The sequence below is a fragment of the Urocampus carinirostris genome, chromosome 4, assembly GCF_059441175.1.
Source record: "Urocampus carinirostris isolate Australia breed hairy pipefish chromosome 4, RoL_Ucar_1.0, whole genome shotgun sequence".
Lineage (NCBI taxonomy): Eukaryota > Metazoa > Chordata > Actinopteri > Syngnathiformes > Syngnathidae > Urocampus > Urocampus carinirostris.
The window spans coordinates 15,721,514-15,739,580 of NC_142352.1; the positions used below are offsets into that span (position 1 = coordinate 15,721,514).

At 41.3% G+C, this 18,067-nt stretch overlaps 1 protein-coding gene across 3 annotated transcripts in view; it reads left to right on the forward strand.

The window, feature by feature from the left end:
- Positions 1-393: 393 nt before the first annotated feature.
- The window catches only part of pcdh17 (protocadherin 17), a 95,349-nt gene continuing 77,675 nt past the window's right edge, over positions 394-18,067 (forward strand). For 2 of the 3 annotated variants that reach the window (XM_088333757.1, XM_088333758.1), the window contains exons 1-2: positions 394-912; positions 2,862-5,613. In XM_088333757.1, the coding sequence (XP_088189883.1) occupies positions 3,118-5,613 (2,496 nt within the window). In that variant the 5' untranslated portion in view covers positions 394-912; positions 2,862-3,117. The remainder of the gene's footprint in view (positions 913-2,861; positions 5,614-18,067) is intronic. The other variant, XM_088333759.1, reaches the window with a different exon arrangement.

Here is an 18,067-nt window from a genome sequence, read left to right on the forward strand (position 1 = left end):
GCAATGATATTACATTCCCGACAATAATGCGTTTACGTGCAATTTTAAAATAATGGAAACCCCATAGGTACAGAAGAGTGTTTTTCGTTTTGTTTGTTAACCGCTTAACGGACACTTCTTTTTCCGGGCCACACATCTGCTAACAACAAAGCAGTTACGCTTTTTCTTCCTCCCCTCCCACCCAACCTCCCTCATCACTCTTTCCTTCTTTCTTTCTTGTCCTTTTTTTGAAAAATAACAGCAAGTGGCGTCCGTCATTTGCAGTCCGCTCCCGTTTGAATGCCTCCTCCTGGTCCCGCCCCCTCGCCCTGATTGGCCGTCATGCCGTGCGCAGGCAACATATTAATGCGGCGCCTTCGTGCGCGGACTTCATTGCGTGCTCGGCTCGGAAGCTATACAGATCTGTGGACCTGGTTCTGTTCTGGACCCGTTCTGGAACCGTCCGGACCTGCTGCACACTTTGCAACAGCTTGCCAACCCCTGGAAAAACTCACCAGTTCCATTTGGACTGCACTCGAGTGGGGGGGAACTGTTGCCTTCCTCCCCCCACTTTGCATGAGGACGCCGGGCAAGGACAACGCACCGGTGCCACTCTCCGGGACTGGGAAGGGTTCTGGTTCTGAGTGCCCTGTCCCACCCCCCATCTTTTTTAACACTTTGGATCCTACCTACAGGATGTGCCTGTTTTTTCCTCATTTTTTTTGAAGGCAGAATTGTAGGCGAGCCTTTGCAACCCTAGGAGGAGTCCAGTTATTTGGCTGACTTTTTCCTCCTCCCCTTAAAAACTAACATTAAAATTCACATTATTTTAAAAGGTTTAAACTCACCGGAATAACATAAGGAACTGCTTTCGGATCTATATGTTTTTTTAAAACATCTTTTCCCCGGGATTATTTATTCCTCTCCCTATGGGTAAGTTACATTGAATTTGTACCGCAAACCCGTAAACAATCTTTATCATTCACCGTTTAAAAAAAAATACAAAAAAATGGACTATACATTCCTCTCACTGAGGATATATTACCTTTCTTTTTTTGTGCACGTTTGTGCTGGAACATTTATCATTCTCCCACAATATACATTTAAAAAACAAATCGGATGATTCATTCATCTCCAGGTGGGTAAATGACCAACTATTTCTTTTTTTTTGTCGTTTATCTGGATATGTATAAATAAACAACTCAAAAAAATACTATGCAGAACAACCCCACTATCTTTAACAAGATTATTCATTACTCTCCCTATGGATAGATTAATCTTTCTTTACTGTTTGTGTGCTGAAATGTTTGAGAATAAAAACATAATACATACCCCCCCCCCTCCAATAAAATAATTGGATTATTTATTCCTCGCCTCATGGGTATGTTGCCTTTTATTTACTATTTGTGTACAGCATTCACAAAAAAAAAAAAAATCTCCCTTATTTAAAAGAACAAAAATCAAATTATTCCTTCCTCACCCTATGGATACGTGACCTTTTATTTATTTGTGTGTGATTCATTATCCCCAGCAGAAAATCAACACTCATGTATAGGGGCTAAACTCACTGGAACAATTTTTTCTTTTTCTTTTTTTCAATCTTATTTGTTCCTCTCCCTTGGTGCAAATTACTCGTTTGGCCGTTTTTTTTTTTTTTTTTTTTTTTGCTGGATTTCTTTAAAACAAAACCCAAAAATATTATTCTGCAAAGAATATTGGATAGAATATATATATATATAATTATATGATGGATTATTTATTTATGTATGGCTCAATTTATGAAAAAATAAATAAATAAAAAAAATCTGACTATTCATTATTCTCCCAGCAGGTAAATATTATTATATATTATATATTATATATATATATATATATATATATATATATATATATATATATATATTATTTTGACTGTGTGCTGGATTTGTTGAATAAAATATTCCCCCCAAAAAGAAGAAATACATGATCATTCCCATTCGTTCACAAAATAAAATCTGGTTATTCATTTCTCTCCCTATCGGTAAATTACCTACCATCTAATTGTGTATGTGTGTCATTCCTCTCCACATGGGCCAGTTACCTTTATTTGTGTGCGTGTGCTCAAATTACCATCATTTCCCTAAAAATAAAATTCTCTAAAGATATTTGGATCCATACATACGGTATGTGTGTCATATATATAATATATATGAAATCGAGATTATTCATTCCTCCCTCTATGTGTAGTTTACCTTCATCTATGTGTGTGCGTGCTGGATCCACCGTCATCCTTTTTTTCTTTTAAAGAGCAACAGCTTCTCCAGTCGACTCTGTTGGAGAAAGGCAGAGAGAAGCAGAGGAGAGAATGACACGGTTCTTTTTTCCCGATTTTTTTATGAGGCTCATTTGAAATATCCGGATTATGCGGATTTGTTAATGCGTGTAAGAGCCTCATTTTATACCCACTTATTCAAATCGCCGTCACAATGGACAATCTCCTGTTTGATATTTAGGGTTTTTTTTTTTTTTACTTATATATTTGGGTTTGTGTGTTTGTGTGTGTCTACAGTATATATATATATATATATATATATATATATATATATATATACACACATCTATGTATGTATCTGGTATACATATTTTTATATACCGTGTATAAATGTGTGAAAAAGTGATATCAACAGGGGTCAGTTGTTATTTATGAGACATGTGCAGCGTCTCATCCCAAGGTTAACCAAATGGCAAGCTGCCCTCCCCGTAATTGTGGAGATGAATTACATACGAGCGCTGATTCAGTTTGGGATCTTGTTTCCCCCGGCTAGAATTTCCAACGTTTGCCGTCTGCTTTCCTTCAAACTCTCATCATACGTACATTTTTTTTTGTGTGTCCTATCTTCTAGGTGGTATCCGTATTCAATTTGGAGAACGGATCACGATGATGAGCCCAATGAGTCCAAGCGCTCCATGGAATACCAATTAGGGTGTCGAAAGAGCGTGACGGATACAACGCATTCCACCGAGACGGATGTCGAGACCTCACATGATGAACAGAACTCTGCCTTTTAAGTTATAAAAAAAAAAACAGGAAATATCAATAGGTCAAAGGAGAAGAGAAACAACCAAGCTTGTTTTTTGGGGCATTACTCCAGAGAGGGGATGTATCTTTCTATTTTCTTTTTCCTTCTGTTATGGGCTCAAGCCCTAACATTAAAAAACTTGAATTACTCCGTCCCGGAGGAACAAGGCCCAGGAACCGTGATCGGGAACATCGCCAAAGATGCCAGGATTGGACTGGAACAGAATGGGCAGGGAGGCCAAGGGAAAAAAGCCAATTTCAGGGTTTTGGAGAACTCTGCACCGCATCTCATTGACGTGGACCCCCAGAGTGGACTACTTTATACTAAGCAACGTATCGACAGGGAAACCCTGTGCAAGAGGAACCCAAAGTGCCAACTCTCTATGGAGGTGTTTGCCAATGACAAGGAGATCTGCATGATCAAAATCGACATCCAAGACATCAACGACAACTCGCCCGTTTTCCCTTCGGACCAGATCGACATTGACATATCTGAAAACGCCGTTCCAGGGACCCGCTTCCCTCTGACCAGTGCCCACGATCCAGACGCGGGTGAAAACGGTCTGAAAACGTATCAGATCACACGCGACGACTACAATCTGTTCTCCTTGGAGGTCAAATCTCGCGGGGATGGAAGTAAATTCCCAGAATTGGTTATCCAAAGACCTCTGGACCGGGAAGAAAGAAATCATCACACCCTGATATTGTCTGCCACCGATGGTGGCGAATATCCAAGGTCGGGTACCATGCAGATAAACGTGAAAGTGATTGATTCGAATGATAACAGCCCCGTGTTTGACCAGCCCTCCTACGTGGTGGAAATTCCAGAAAACTCATCCCCTGGTAAAGTCTTGATCAATTTAAACGCCACAGACCCTGACGAGGGCAACAATGGACAAATAGTCTATTCTTTTAGCGGATACGCCCCCGAGAGAATCCGGGAGCTATTCTCAATAGATTCCCGGACAGGGGTCATAAAGATTCAGGGTGAAATAGACTATGAAGAGAGCCCAGTTATAGAGATTGATGTCCAGGCCAAAGACTTGGGACCCAATCCCATCCCAGGCCACTGTAAAGTCACAGTCAAAGTGCTGGACAGGAACGATAACTGGCCGTCCATCGGTTTTGTGTCCGTGAGACAGGGAGCCATTAGCGAAGCAGCCCCTCCGGGTACCGTCATCGCGCTGGTTCGTGTCACAGATAAAGACTCCGGAAGGAACGGGCAGCTCCAATGTCGAGTGCTGGGCAACGTCCCGTTCAAACTTGAGGAGAACTACGATAACTTTTACACAGTGGTGACTGATCGTCCTTTGGACAGAGAAACTCAGGACGAATATAACGTCACCATCGTGGCGAAGGACAACGGCGTCCCCCCTCTCAACTCCACCAAATCCTTCACCGTCAAGATTCTGGACGAGAACGACAATGTCCCCCGCTTCACCAAAGCCGTGTACCTCCTCCAGATCCCGGAGAACAACATCCCGGGGGAGTTCCTGGGCTCCGTTCTCGCTCATGACCCGGATTTGGGCCAGAACGGAACAGTTTACTACAGCATTGTCAACTCTAATGTGAGCGGTGGCGACGTCAACACGTACGTCAACGTCAACGCCGCCAATGGCGCCATATACGCCGTGCGGTCCTTCAACTATGAGCAGATCAAATATTTTGACTTCAAGGTGCTTGCCCGGGACGCTGGTTCACCCCATCTGGAGAGCAACGCCACGGTACGGATCAGTGTCCTCGACGTCAATGACAACATCCCCGTCATCGTCCTACCGCTGCTCCAGAATGACACAGCTGAAATTCATGTGCCTCGGAACGTTGGGGTGGGGTATATCATCACCACGGTGAGGGCGGTGGACAACGACTATGGGGAAAGCGGAAGGTTGACTTACGAGATCTCCGATGGGAACGAGGAACGACTTTTTGATATGGATCCGGTGACCGGCGAAGTGCGGACCGCCCACCCATTTTGGGACAATATAACCCCGGCAGCGGAGCTGATTATCCGAGTGTCGGACCATGGTAAACCCACACTTACTGCCGCTGCCCGATTGATAGTCAAGGCCTCCAACGGGCCACCCGCTGACGGACTCCTCCACGTGGATGGCAATCGCAACTGGGACATGTCACTCCCACTCATAGTGACTCTCAGTATTATATCCATCATGCTGCTGGCTGCCATGGTGACCATCGCCGTCAAGTGCAAGCGGGAAAACAAGGAGATCCGAACCTATAACTGTCGCATCGCCGAATATTCCCACCCGCAGCTGGGCAAAGGCAAGAAAAAGAAGATCAACAAGAACGACATCATGCTGGTGCAAAGCGAGGTGGAGGAACGGGACGCCATGAATGTGATGAACGTGGTAAGCAGTCCTTCCTTGGCCACCTCCCCCATGTACTTTGACTACCAGACACGCCTGCCACTCAGCTCACCCAGGTCTGAGGTTATGTACCTCAAACCCACTTCCAATAACCTCAGCGTGCCCCAAGGACACGTGGGATGCCACACCAGCTTCACCAGCCCCGTCACCGCCACCACAGACACACCTACTAACCGCATGTCCGTCATTCAGGTAAGGGGTAGTGGCCCGGGCTTGTTCACATGGTTTTGTCTTGTAAGATGGAATGCGATACACCCCCGGGATACAGTGACCCCTTTACGGTGTGGAGTAAGATGTGTTTTTAGCCCATCATTACTACATTTATCCTACTATATGACATAAATAACCAATTATTTACAGCCACACTTTTGGGGGTTTTGTGCTTCTGATGAGTTAGGTCCCTAATATTCCTGTCTGCTATTGGTTTTCTATTGGTGCTTGTCACGGCATCTTGAAAATTCCGATGCAATTGGCTAAACTACCTCCCATAAGGCTTTTCTCTTCCTTTGGTACAGAATCTTGTGGGCTTCGTTATTATTTTTTGCCAGTTAGTGTGATACAATACAAACATTTTTAACTGCTTATTCTCTATTGGTCCCAAGAATTTCAGTGATGCTAACATTAAAACCATGAAAACAAACCATGCAATAATCAATAAATACATGAAAGGCATGCAATCGGACATAGTCGTTAGATTACATGGCCGTAACACATCAACGATTGGGACTAATTGGCTAACAATATTTTTCCCACATTACACACTTCCATTGTTTACTAGTTTAAGGTTTTACTAGCTAGTCCAAATTTCTCCCTCCAATGCTTTGACAGCTATTAGAATGTGCTACAGTAGAGCCCTCTGTTATAGCATCCCTATCTCACACTTTACAATTTCTGTATGTTTTATTTTGTTCAGAATTGTGGTTGCAATGCAAATACTTGCGAGTTGGCAATACAATACTGTATTTATTCGTACTGGTTATATGCACGATAGGTTTGAGGCTTGCAGTGACGCTAAGGCCAAAACATGATAACCATTAAGGCTTGAGATAACAAAGAAATCCGAAAAAGGCACAAGAGTTGCGATCCTTGCCTTGTTGCATGGCGGTAACCAATTGTTGATTGGGACTATTATTTATGTGGCTTATACGCTATGAAATGGCTGAACCGATTTTGGTGAAAATTTACACAGTAATAGTTTAGGCCTCTGGGATTGTCTTGACCTAGGTTTTGTGTCAAGGCACCCCCATAATACGGACAAAATCGATAGACATCTACTTTAGTGCACAAGCAGCTCTGGAGATGCATGCAGTTATACTGCTCTTTGGCTCTCCCTAGGGGATCCCTGCCGCTTTTTCAACAAACCACGGCCCCATAACTTCGCTGAGATAGAATGCCAGGCAACGCCAAGCCCAGGCCTTTATGCTTGTTAAGAATAGGGGCACAATTAAAGAAAGGACATTCCCTAGGGGGAATAAAAATCCTCTCAAGTGGAAATTTCAAAATGAGATTTAATTAGAATCTGCCGTCTCCTCCCCCTTCTGCATCCACCCACTAACGCCACTGTACCAGCTCAAGTCTTGTCACACCTAAGGTAAATTAAATTTCATTCTTCTAATTCATTTATACAATGTTACCTTATAATATGCATGTATTCTATGCACGAATAATATATACTAGAGTCTATTTTGTTGTTTTAATGTTTTTATCAGAGGTACAGGGAGTGCAGAATGCATTAACCTGCCTGTTGTCCTCATTTTCTGCATACACCCAATGTTCTCTACGTCAAACAGACCCGTTGTCACTGAACCCCCAATACATGCAGATTGATTGAATCAAACACCAAATTACATATAGCCACAAGAAACGACTTATCCTTTACCACAGTATGTATTGTATAATTCTCCCTCTTCACTTGTATTTCTATTTAAGGCAATACAAAATGATGCAACTCAATACAAAATATGAAAAAAACACTTCTACTGATTGATCTCAGACACAACTTTATTATAACGTTCTTTGTTGACCTTATTTATCTGATGCATCATTTTGGCCCAAAGAACATCTTTGTGAGTTTTTTTTTTTACACTTTTTACAGTTTACATAGAAATGTGAATTGAAACCACACTCAAATTTCTTTCTACTGGGTGCTAATCTAGATAACGTTATACAGTTTAAAGTTAAAAAATATCATTTAGGATACTTTTAGGGAGGGGGGGGGGGTTTAACACGGTTGCCGGTCATTTTCCCAGAAGGCAACAGGAGTGTTAACTAATTAACAGTTTTCTCTCCCCCACCATACAGCAATTCCATTTGCAATTCCCACATCAGAACAGATCAATGTCTTATCCCGGGGTCTACTGTACAACTGACCGAAGCCAGAAACCGGGAACAAAAAAAAAAAAAAAGGAGAAGAGCGCATTAGAGGGATTAAATGTTCCCGTCCCCTCTCAGAGCGGATCTGGTGACATCCGAACAAATTATTTGTATTTGAAATATGTCACGGACAGATTTTTCAATCAGCTTCTAGCACGGTCCATGTTCACAAATGTTCTTTCCTGTCTAAAAACAGAAAAGCAATGTGTGTGTGAATATCTACTGTAGATGTATTTTTTATTAGTAAAAGCAAGGCTTTAAGTGACCCAAATCATTATTTAGCTCGTTTTGCAATATCTCTCTCTTTCACTTTCTCTTCCCCTCTCTTTTTCATTTCTCTCACTCTCATCTCTCCCTCTCTCTCTTTGTCTCTCTCTGTCTTTTTCTTCTTCATTGTCACTCTCTGTCCCACTCCACCTCTGTGTCCACCTGTCTCTCTCTTCATCGCTCTCTCACTCTACCTCTCTTCTTCCATTTCTCTCTTTAAAGTCTCTCTCATTGTCTCTGTCTTCCCCCCTGTCACTCTCTTCTTTCTTGATCTCTCCCTACTTCTCTGTCCCCGTCTCGCTCTCTCTTTGTTTCTCTCACAAATCTCTGTCTCTCTTGTTTTTTCTCTCTGTTTCTTTTCCCCTTTTTCTACCTCCCTCTCCCGTCTCTAATTCTCTCTTCTTCCCTGTAACTCTGTCGCTCTCGGTCTCCTTCTCTCCCTACCTCTCCATCTTATATATATCATCCCCATCTGACAGCACCGACTTTTGGAGCACTTAGTGGCGAAATACGTTTGAGGTTGTACTACTACATGTAGGTATGCATGTCTCAAAAAACTGACCATTGTCCTGGCCTCCCCTTAATCCCCGTCTGACACCACAGACTTTTAATGAGCTTAAGGCCCAAAGCCTCCGACGATTTTACACATTAGAAGCGTACTCCTCACAAAGATGCTTAAAGTTGCTGTAAAAATATCTGCTAATCTATTTAAGGTTAATTCCAAGAGAATTAACTCAGAGTCTTGATGAATAGACTTCACTGGGGGTAAATAAAAAGCTCTCCTCGATCAAACCCATGGAGTTTAACTTTAATTAAGGAGATGCTAGGACAATGGTCAGTTTTACAAGACATACCATAACTCTACGTAGTATAACTTATATTATTATCTCTTTAATTGGTCCAAAGTCTGCGGTGGCCGACAGGGATCAAGGTGATGTTTATAAAATATTTGGGTTTTTGAGACATACGTATGTAGTACATACCAATATTGTCACTGTACTCACTCATTGATTGCGGTTAAAGGGAGCCAAACACCCCGTGATGTGTGAAAGTTGCCTAAGAATCCCCTTCCATCATTTTAACATGCGCTCTACCTACCCCTTGCTAGAGGCAATAGTCAATCGGAGATAATGGATGAAAGTCTCATGAGTGGCGTTCATTTTAGGCCGAAATAATAGAAACAAGGAGCCGCCACGCATGACACAATTTTCTATCTCAATCCCTGGGCACTGCATAGTCCACTAGGGATAATGGATCATGACCAAAACCATGCAGTTAATTTTCGGTGGGCCACAATCCTAAACTTCAGCAGCCTTAAACAAAAAAAGGTACTTGTAGGCTCCTGGTCTCAGCAATAGTCGATCATGGATAATTAAATCATTCCATCTTAACAAATGTGCCCTCTGCTGATCCACTCTGTCAGACATGTGGTATTTGGAATAGTGCACCACTGCAGTTATCTTTTAGTTGGAAAGAACTGCAAATAAGAGCAGTCAACCCAAAAAAAGAACACTCTGCCGGCTCCACTAAACGCAATTTTCCGATTGGGGATAATGGATCGTGGACTATTTTTCAACTCACGCTGCACTGAGGCCACGAAGTACCAAGCGCTTAGTAGCGAGGAATAGCAATGTAACGTCAATCCTATTTCTCCATTAAATGCTCCAAAAATCTTTGGTATCGGACAGGGGTTAAGGCTATGCTAGGACAATGGTTGCTTTTTCAAGACATACGTAGCATACATCTAAGCAGTAGTATAGCCTTGTATTTTCCCCCAAGTGCTTCAAAACTTTGTGGTGTCGGATAAGGTTAGGGTGATGCTCGGATAGTGGTCTATTTTTTCAGTTTGACGTGCATATAGTATGAATCTAATAATACGTAGTATAGCTTCAATCATATATAGTATACCTTCAACCGAATTTGACCTTTAAAAGCGCCAAATTGCTTGACGTTGGTCCTTTAATGTTGTGTTTGGTGTCGCCCAGGTCAGCGTTAGCCTCTTGGTTTAGCTGTCTGTTGTGGTTTGTAGCCCCCGCCAGAGCTGGACGTTTCCTTGATGTTGACCACGATCGATTGTGACGTGTTCCCACCAGGGAGGAAAGCCGCTGTCTGTTGTTCTCGCTCTCAAGCGTGCTTCTATTATGAGCCAGCTGCAAAGGGTAAAGTTCAGCGCTAAGAGCTACGCCAGGACTTCCTCATCAGAGGAGCCGGCCTCGTTTGCGTCCGCTTTTTTTCTAATTAAGCCGTGATGAATTGCACCGCGTCGGGGTTTTCTGCACACTCATTGTGCCAGCTTTTTTTCTGATTCCCAGCTCGCCATAGGAAGAACTTCAACAAAGCAGGTCTTTTTTTTGTTTTAAGTGGGTCCTCTGGAAGTGTGAGCTATGTAGGGTGCTCTATTGTATTATTCAAGAGAAAGAGATGTAGAGGGAGACGCCCCAGGGCGTTAAGTTTCTTCAGAAGCTTCTCATTTTCATTTCCAACTTGCCACCATTCTCCCTTTATATGGACAGGAAGTAACTCGAGTCTGAGCAAAAAGGATAATACAGTAGTTGTCAGGAAACAAAGTCAGAATTCCTTCCCCATCGATTCTTGAGGACTGAGGCACATCTGTCACTAGCCAGGTATGCTAAAATCAATTGGTTCAATAAATTTTGGTATAAAAAAATACAATTCATTAAACTTGAATTTAGAAAGATGACAATTATGTTGCGTATCCTGCGGGCTATAAGATGCACCTGAGAAAAAAAAGCCAGGAATCAGAAAGTTATAATCTGAAAAGCCTTATGGACCAGAAAATAAGGTAGATAAAATTGGAGATGCACCGTGACTTGAAATGTGGTAACCATTTATGAACTAACTGATTTTCTGGACCATAAGTTGCACCTAAATTCCTCAAAATAGACTGAAATTCGAGCAAGCCCCTAATAATCCGATACGCTTTATAGACCGAAAAATATGGTACAAATTTTAACATTTTTCAGCGGAAGAGGTGTAAGGGTACAGTAAAATGTAGTCTGTGGTTCCATGTATTCTTGAGTTAAAAAATATAAAATCCCAGTAAAAAAAAAAATCACTTTTCTTTAATATGTATTTAAAAAAAACTAAAATAGAACAAAAAAATCAGATTGATCACTACAATCACTAGAGGTGGTTTATGTGTATGCTAAAATTAAAATTTTGTCTGAATTATTGGTACAAAAAACCCCAGTTTTCAGAAATGTTTTTCTAAAGGTAGGTTGCATAGTTTGTTGTGTCCTTAAACAGTTTAAAATAAAATGTTTTCCCTATTAAGTTTTTATGAACAATGCCTGACTGATTTCAAAGAGCCTTCATTTTTCCACGCGCCTATCTGCTTTTATCTTACTTTTAACTTTTGTGTTATAGCCACTGAGTGCGTTAGACTGGAAGAAAGGAGGTCGGGGGGGATAGTGGGGAGTGATTTCATGAGGTATTCCTTTTTTATAAGATTAAAATGATGAAAGTGAGAAAAGGACTTTTTCAAGTACAGTCCAAATGCAAAGCCGAACCCCAGCAAAATGAAAAAAGAAGAGTTTATTCGAGCGCGTCTTAGAGAAGCACGTACCTGCACGGGCCATACAAGCAGCTTGACAGAAGCTGCAATGATTATTTCTGCCAGAAGATGGCATCAGCTACTAGAATATTTTGAAGTTACGTACACCACCTTTAATGGAACATTAAAAAAAGTAAACTTTTCCCATCTCACTAAAGTTGCTAGAGGGGGTTAAGAATATACACATATCACAATATAGTTGGTTCAGCATTTGTAGATTTTGTTGCTTCAGTTGCCTCCATATTTTTAGTTATAGTCCCAATCATTGATTACCGCTATAGTCATCAACAAGTGTAACACTCTTTTGCCTTCTTCTGGATTCTTTGCAAGCCTTTTTTCCATGGTTTTACAATTTTCTTCTCACTTTAGCATCGCTGCAGGTCTTGGGACCCATAGCTAAACAAATTAAGTAAAATCAAGTCACATTTACGGTATTTGTATAGCCCTTTAACCACAAAACTTCTCAAAGGACTGCACAGGCTACAATTAATTTATCCCCTGATCTGAAATTGATATGCGGACAAGGATAAACTAAAAATCTTTTAAGCATAAGGAAAAAGGGAACTTTGAGAAGGAGCCACACAAGAGCTAATTCCCCTGCCCAGATGACCAGCAATGGATGTTGCATTAGTAACTTAACGTAGCGAATGCCTCCAGTATCATCTACACGCCTGTGGAAACTAATTTTACACTTGCAGACAAGATCACTGTGGAGAAGCATAGACATACTAAAAATAAGGGGGGTAGTACAGAGCCCTGAGGAACGCCACAGGTATATCAAAATGTTCAGATGTCATATTGCCATGGTTAACACAATGCATTTTGTCTGAGAGGTATAACCTAAACTGCAAGAATACCGATTCATTTTTTCCAGACGATCAAATACTTAATAGAAAATGTAAAGCTTGTTACATGAGATTCTGTACTGAACAAAGAGGCATATAGAGCATTGTGGAAGATAGTTCAAACAATTGTACATCTGTATTTTAAGTCAAGTCTCAAAGGGCTGCACAGACCACATATTATTGTAACGATGTTGTGATATGATGTCAACCATATCACCTTTACAGACACAATGAAATACTCGTAAATGCTGAAAACCATTGCATTGTTTCTCAACAAGTCTGCTTAAAAATGACGCTTAAACTGCTCTCTCAGTGGTTTTACTTTGCAATTGCATTCTTTTCTTTCCTTTTTTAACGGCCTCTCTAGTTTGAACATCATTGTCCTATAAAACATCATTGCCCCTTAGGGGTTGCGCCCAAGAAGTTAGGAGAATCTACTATGAAATGTGCATTAGTGCAACGAATACGTATCAACTGTGGGTATTTTTCATGGACCATGCATAAAAATTAGGTAGCGTTTTCCAGTGGTAATTCGTAATGGCAAAAACTTACTGCAACTGAAAATGTAAACTAAATCTTACAGTCATTTTTACCCCTACCAACATGGAGAGAGATTTGTCTTGAAAATATTTACACACATATTTTTCTGGTCTACAAATATATTCTTGGTTTATTAAAGATCCTAAAATCTTATTTCTTGGTAAATGCAAACACGAATCAAACATGTAAATTGCAGATATTTTCAGATCTGCAATATACATGATTCACACCAAATTTGTTCTTGTAATAGTACTGAAAAATTGGCTTTAAAAGTCCTTCAAAATATCCTGAATTTGACCATGAAAACGAACCCTAAGTAAAGAAGGGCCAAAAAACATATTGCACATCGTAATTGGGAATGTTTCATGAAACCCGGGGGTCTATTCTGCGTCTAATGTGGGTCCTAGAAATGAATCATCCCTGCCAATCCCAACCAAATTCTTTCTTATTCTTTCTCCATTCTGAGTAGTTCTAATCCCAACACATGGTGCCAATGCAAATCCGTCTATTGTTAGGTCCCAGCCCTCGCAAGATCTTTGGGGAAGTAGCATTCATTTTCTCGGAGCTTGTCGAGATGTTAAGTCATCCATAAACTATCACATCAGCTGTTTGCATAAATTATCGTTTTTATGGAGCAGACATTTGCCCTGACGAAAGACGTGAATTTTTTAATGCTAATGAGGTGCAGGTGGGAAGAAAAGCAAGTGGGAGATTGTGACAGATGCCACAATGAGGTGGGAAAGGCTGTGAGTTTCATTTTTCAAGAATGAGAAGCAGTTCTCAACTGAAGGTTCTTTGCTCTTGGTAAATATTCTTCTTCATCAGTATACAATTTTGAAGTTCACTCAAAAGTTACTCCTTCGAATTATAGTTTTATAACAGTGTGTTTTTCAAGTATGTGATAAGATAAACGCGGCACAGCAGCTGAGGTCATGTGTTCAAATTTAGCTACCAGCCTTCCTGTGAGGTGTTTGCATGTTCTCCCTGTGCTTACGTGGGTCTCCTCTGGGCACTCCCGTTTCGTCCCAAAACCAAGCATGTCAGGTTAATTGGCCGGTCAAAATTGTCCCTAGAGGGGAGAATGAGCGAGTGAGTTGTCTGTATGTGCCCTGCAACTGGTTAGCAAATAAGGGTGTCCCTTACTTACTGCCTGAAAATGGCTGGGATGAGCTCCAGCACCCTGCAACACTACTGAGGATAAGCGGTAGATAATGGATGGATGGATGATAAGATAAACCGCAAAAAAGGACATTACCCACCCAGCACCGGAGGTCTTTCGGACATCGGAGTTTGGCTGGTTTCAGTTTTGATTTGGCCCAAAATAGACGTCTAAATGTAGGTTGTGTTCATCCATCCAACCACTACTTGTCAAGTCAAGTCACATTTATTTATATAGCCCTTAATCACAAAAAATGTCTCAAAGGACTGCACAGGATTACAATTCCAAAATTACACAATTACCTGATCTTAAACCAGCATGCGGGCAAGGAACAACTCAAAAACCTCAGTGTGAGGAAAAGGAGAAACCTTGAGAAAGGACCTCACATGTTGTAATCCCCCTTCCAGGATTGACCGGGGTGAATTACAATTAGCATTACTGTACACATAATAGTAAACATCAGGTAAGATGTTGAAGATGTCCGGAAAGAGCATGACACCAACGACGCCCCCAGCCTGTAAACTAGTTCCAATGCTTATCTTCAGTAGGGTTGCGAGGGTGCTGGAGCCCATCCCAGCTATCTTTGGGCAGTGGACAGGGGACACCCTGAACTGGTTGCCAGCCAGTCGCAGGGCACACAGAGACAGACAACTCACTCGCTCATTCACACCTAGGGACATTTTGGACCGGCCAATTAACCTAACATGCATGTTTTTGGAATGTGGGACGAAACCGGAGTGCCCGGAGGAAACACAGCAAGCACAGGGAGAACATGCAAATTCCACACAGTAAGGTTTGATCCCATAACCGCAGAATTGTGCTGCCAAGCACAGGGAGAACATGCAAATTCCACACAGTCAGGTTTGATCCCATAACCGCAGAATTGTGCTGCCAACGACTGCACTGCCTTGCTGCCCCTGTGTTCTTACAGCTCAACGTAAAAAAATATGATTCAAATAATAATCATAGTTGTGTTTATCTGATAGGGTCCAAGCATGAGCACATTTCTATGTTCTTGAAAAAGACGTAACGTTCCTTCAATTTTTGCTGTCCCTCCATTACCACACACATTTTCCATGAATTAGGGACCATACATATATAAATATTTCCGTCATCTGGGATATTTTCATGCTTATTTTGTGACAGAAACAAATGTTTCACCCAAATTCAGGCATACTTGTTAAAATGTCTCATGAATGTTAGTTGATTTCTCTGGGATATTTCAATTTCATTTTCTGCCCCCCCACACCAAAACTGTTACAGTCCATATATAGTGAATGCAACAATTGTATCCATCTATATGTAGTGTCTGCCTTTGTCGAGCTTTTAATATTGGACAAATGCAAGTAAGATTTCATAGGATGCCAGTTTCTTATTTTGACCATAATTTTGCTCTGTTTTTCATTGTTTTACATCATTGACTCTACCGGGTTGCAGCTATGGAGCAAGAGCAAACAAGCACTGTACGTCGATGATTTTATATATATAATGATGTCGCTGGTGCAGTTCTCTGATTGGTTTAAGTGTACAGGTGTTCTTAAATTGTTGGCAAAAAAATATTTATAGATAAATCAGAAGATGGAAAGTCAAACTGCGTTATGGCAAGAGAACTCGGACTCTTTTTCAGCTTTCACTAAAGATGCATTTTCGGTCAAACCGTAGCGTCTTTTATAAGAAAACAATAAAAGTTTTTCTTCTGTGGTAATTCTTCTCCCTATTTGACTCTTCCCGACTGTGCATATTCATATCAACAATGTCGCTCAAGTGGATGTTTAAAATGAATTCTTCCAGGAATGGTCTCGGTCTGCATATAATTCAAACAGATTTGTGCGTGTGGGTGGGTGGGTGTAATTTCATTGTGTATTCCAGGCATTGGATTTGGTCCTTCAAGCCAAGCGATTCTTCTCCTTTTGTGAGCGTGACAGTCCTGCTTTAGACCAAACCTTGAAGAATCCCACCAGAAAGACACATTTTCATGCACAAAACACACAAATGTGGATATGACTTGTACACACACTTTAATACACTAAAACACACTGATGTCCTTAACACATGAATAAACATACATGCACAAAATCAAACTGATATCCATAGCACACAAACACACATTCACTTCTTAAACACAGTTTTTGTATAACACGCGTACACACAGTTTTACTCACATTAACACACTGGTGTCCATAATATATATAAAAACACATTCACGTATACTAACCCACTGACGTGTATAGCACACTTACACATGTATTCACACTCGCGTAAAATTTGAAGATTTCTCGTTTAAGAGTAAGAAAGCGATTTAGAGAGCGGCTGACTAGCTTCACGCTGGCATTGGTTAACATGCCTCAGAATGTAGCAGTTTCCCATGAGTTGTAGTTCCAGGTCATCGGTTTCATGGGTGATGGACCTGACATTTCTAAGAGTTGTTAGCCTAGCCGTAGCGGTAGGCTGGGCCGGCAGCCTCTCCTGACGCCGCCTCAGACGCTTCCCGGACGTTATAAAACGTGCTGGTAAACACCATTTCTTTGCGCTCTTCAGATTCTCCTCTGAGTCTGAGTTAATGGATGAAGTTTATTTCAATGGTATGACCCACTAAAGCTACTAGCTTTCGCCTTCCCAGTTCTTTGGGGGGTGAACACATTAACTTGTGTGCCTGCCCCGCTGTTTGACTCAAAGCATACACAAGCCTATTGCACACACAGTCACACCCTCCAAACCCACAGTGGTCCACCCTAACCTGCCTCTGTAATAGCATTTGCAATGTGCTTTCTGCTCCAAACACAATGCACTATATGTTGATATCAATGACAATAAAGGCAAGTTAAAATCCACGAAGCAGTAAACCAGCGATAACCGAAGCGTGAAATAGCAAGGTGTCTCTGTATGCAAAACCTATAAACACACATTCAGGCACAAAAACACACTTCCTTGCTTAACGCACGTAAACACACATTCATGCACGTGTATGCAAACCGACTAATGTCCTTTGCACATACAAAGACAGGTTTGCGCGCAAAAACACATTGACGTGCACAACACGAAAGTGTCTTATCACATCCTCACCCATATATTATATTGAAATGGCTCCCACACTTGAGAGACCACTGAGGCAACGGATTGGAAAAACACTCTTTATTTAATTTTTCTTTCCCCCTTTCATCTTAAGATAGCCGCTCTCCTCTCGAGCCTCGGGTGGGATGGGATAATATATAATGTGGAGGAGTGGGTAGGGGCGTGTGTTTTACCTGGGAAAACCAAGTGTACTTTCAGAAAAGACTTGGCAGTTGTTTCAAAGTCGTTTGTGTACTCCCACAGTTGAAAAGTGAAAGTCGGGCTATAACGCGCTCAGCTTTTCCTGGATACTCCAAAATCCCCTTCCGAAAGATGATGCCAGGCTGTGGGATGCTTCTTTGGGGACAAGTGCTAAATTATCTCATTGTTGAGTAAAGCAAAAGCAAACAGGCTTTATTTTTCTCCGCTAGTGTTTTATTTATTCTCTTCCTATTATGAGGCTTTTTCTCCTGTCACTGGCAGACAAGCTTGTTTTCATTCTAATTTAGGTGGCTGTTCTTTGGAACGGCTGTGGCCAAAAACGGATGAGATATTGTTAGTATTTACATGAACTCACTGCTGACTTTTTTCATGCTCCCTTAAGTTTCAATTTGCGTTTTTTTTATGTGTATTTCCCCCAAACTCACCGACTACATTTACATGCAAGGAATAGTCCAACTGGGATCAGAAGTCGTATTTTTGAGAAGTCTGAATGAATTGTTTACGTGTTTATATTCATATACACATGGGGATTACAAGTATTCCGAGGACGAGGCACATGTTGTAATTGGATTTTCAATGTTAAATAAGTTATGTTTTCATTCATGTCACTCACCA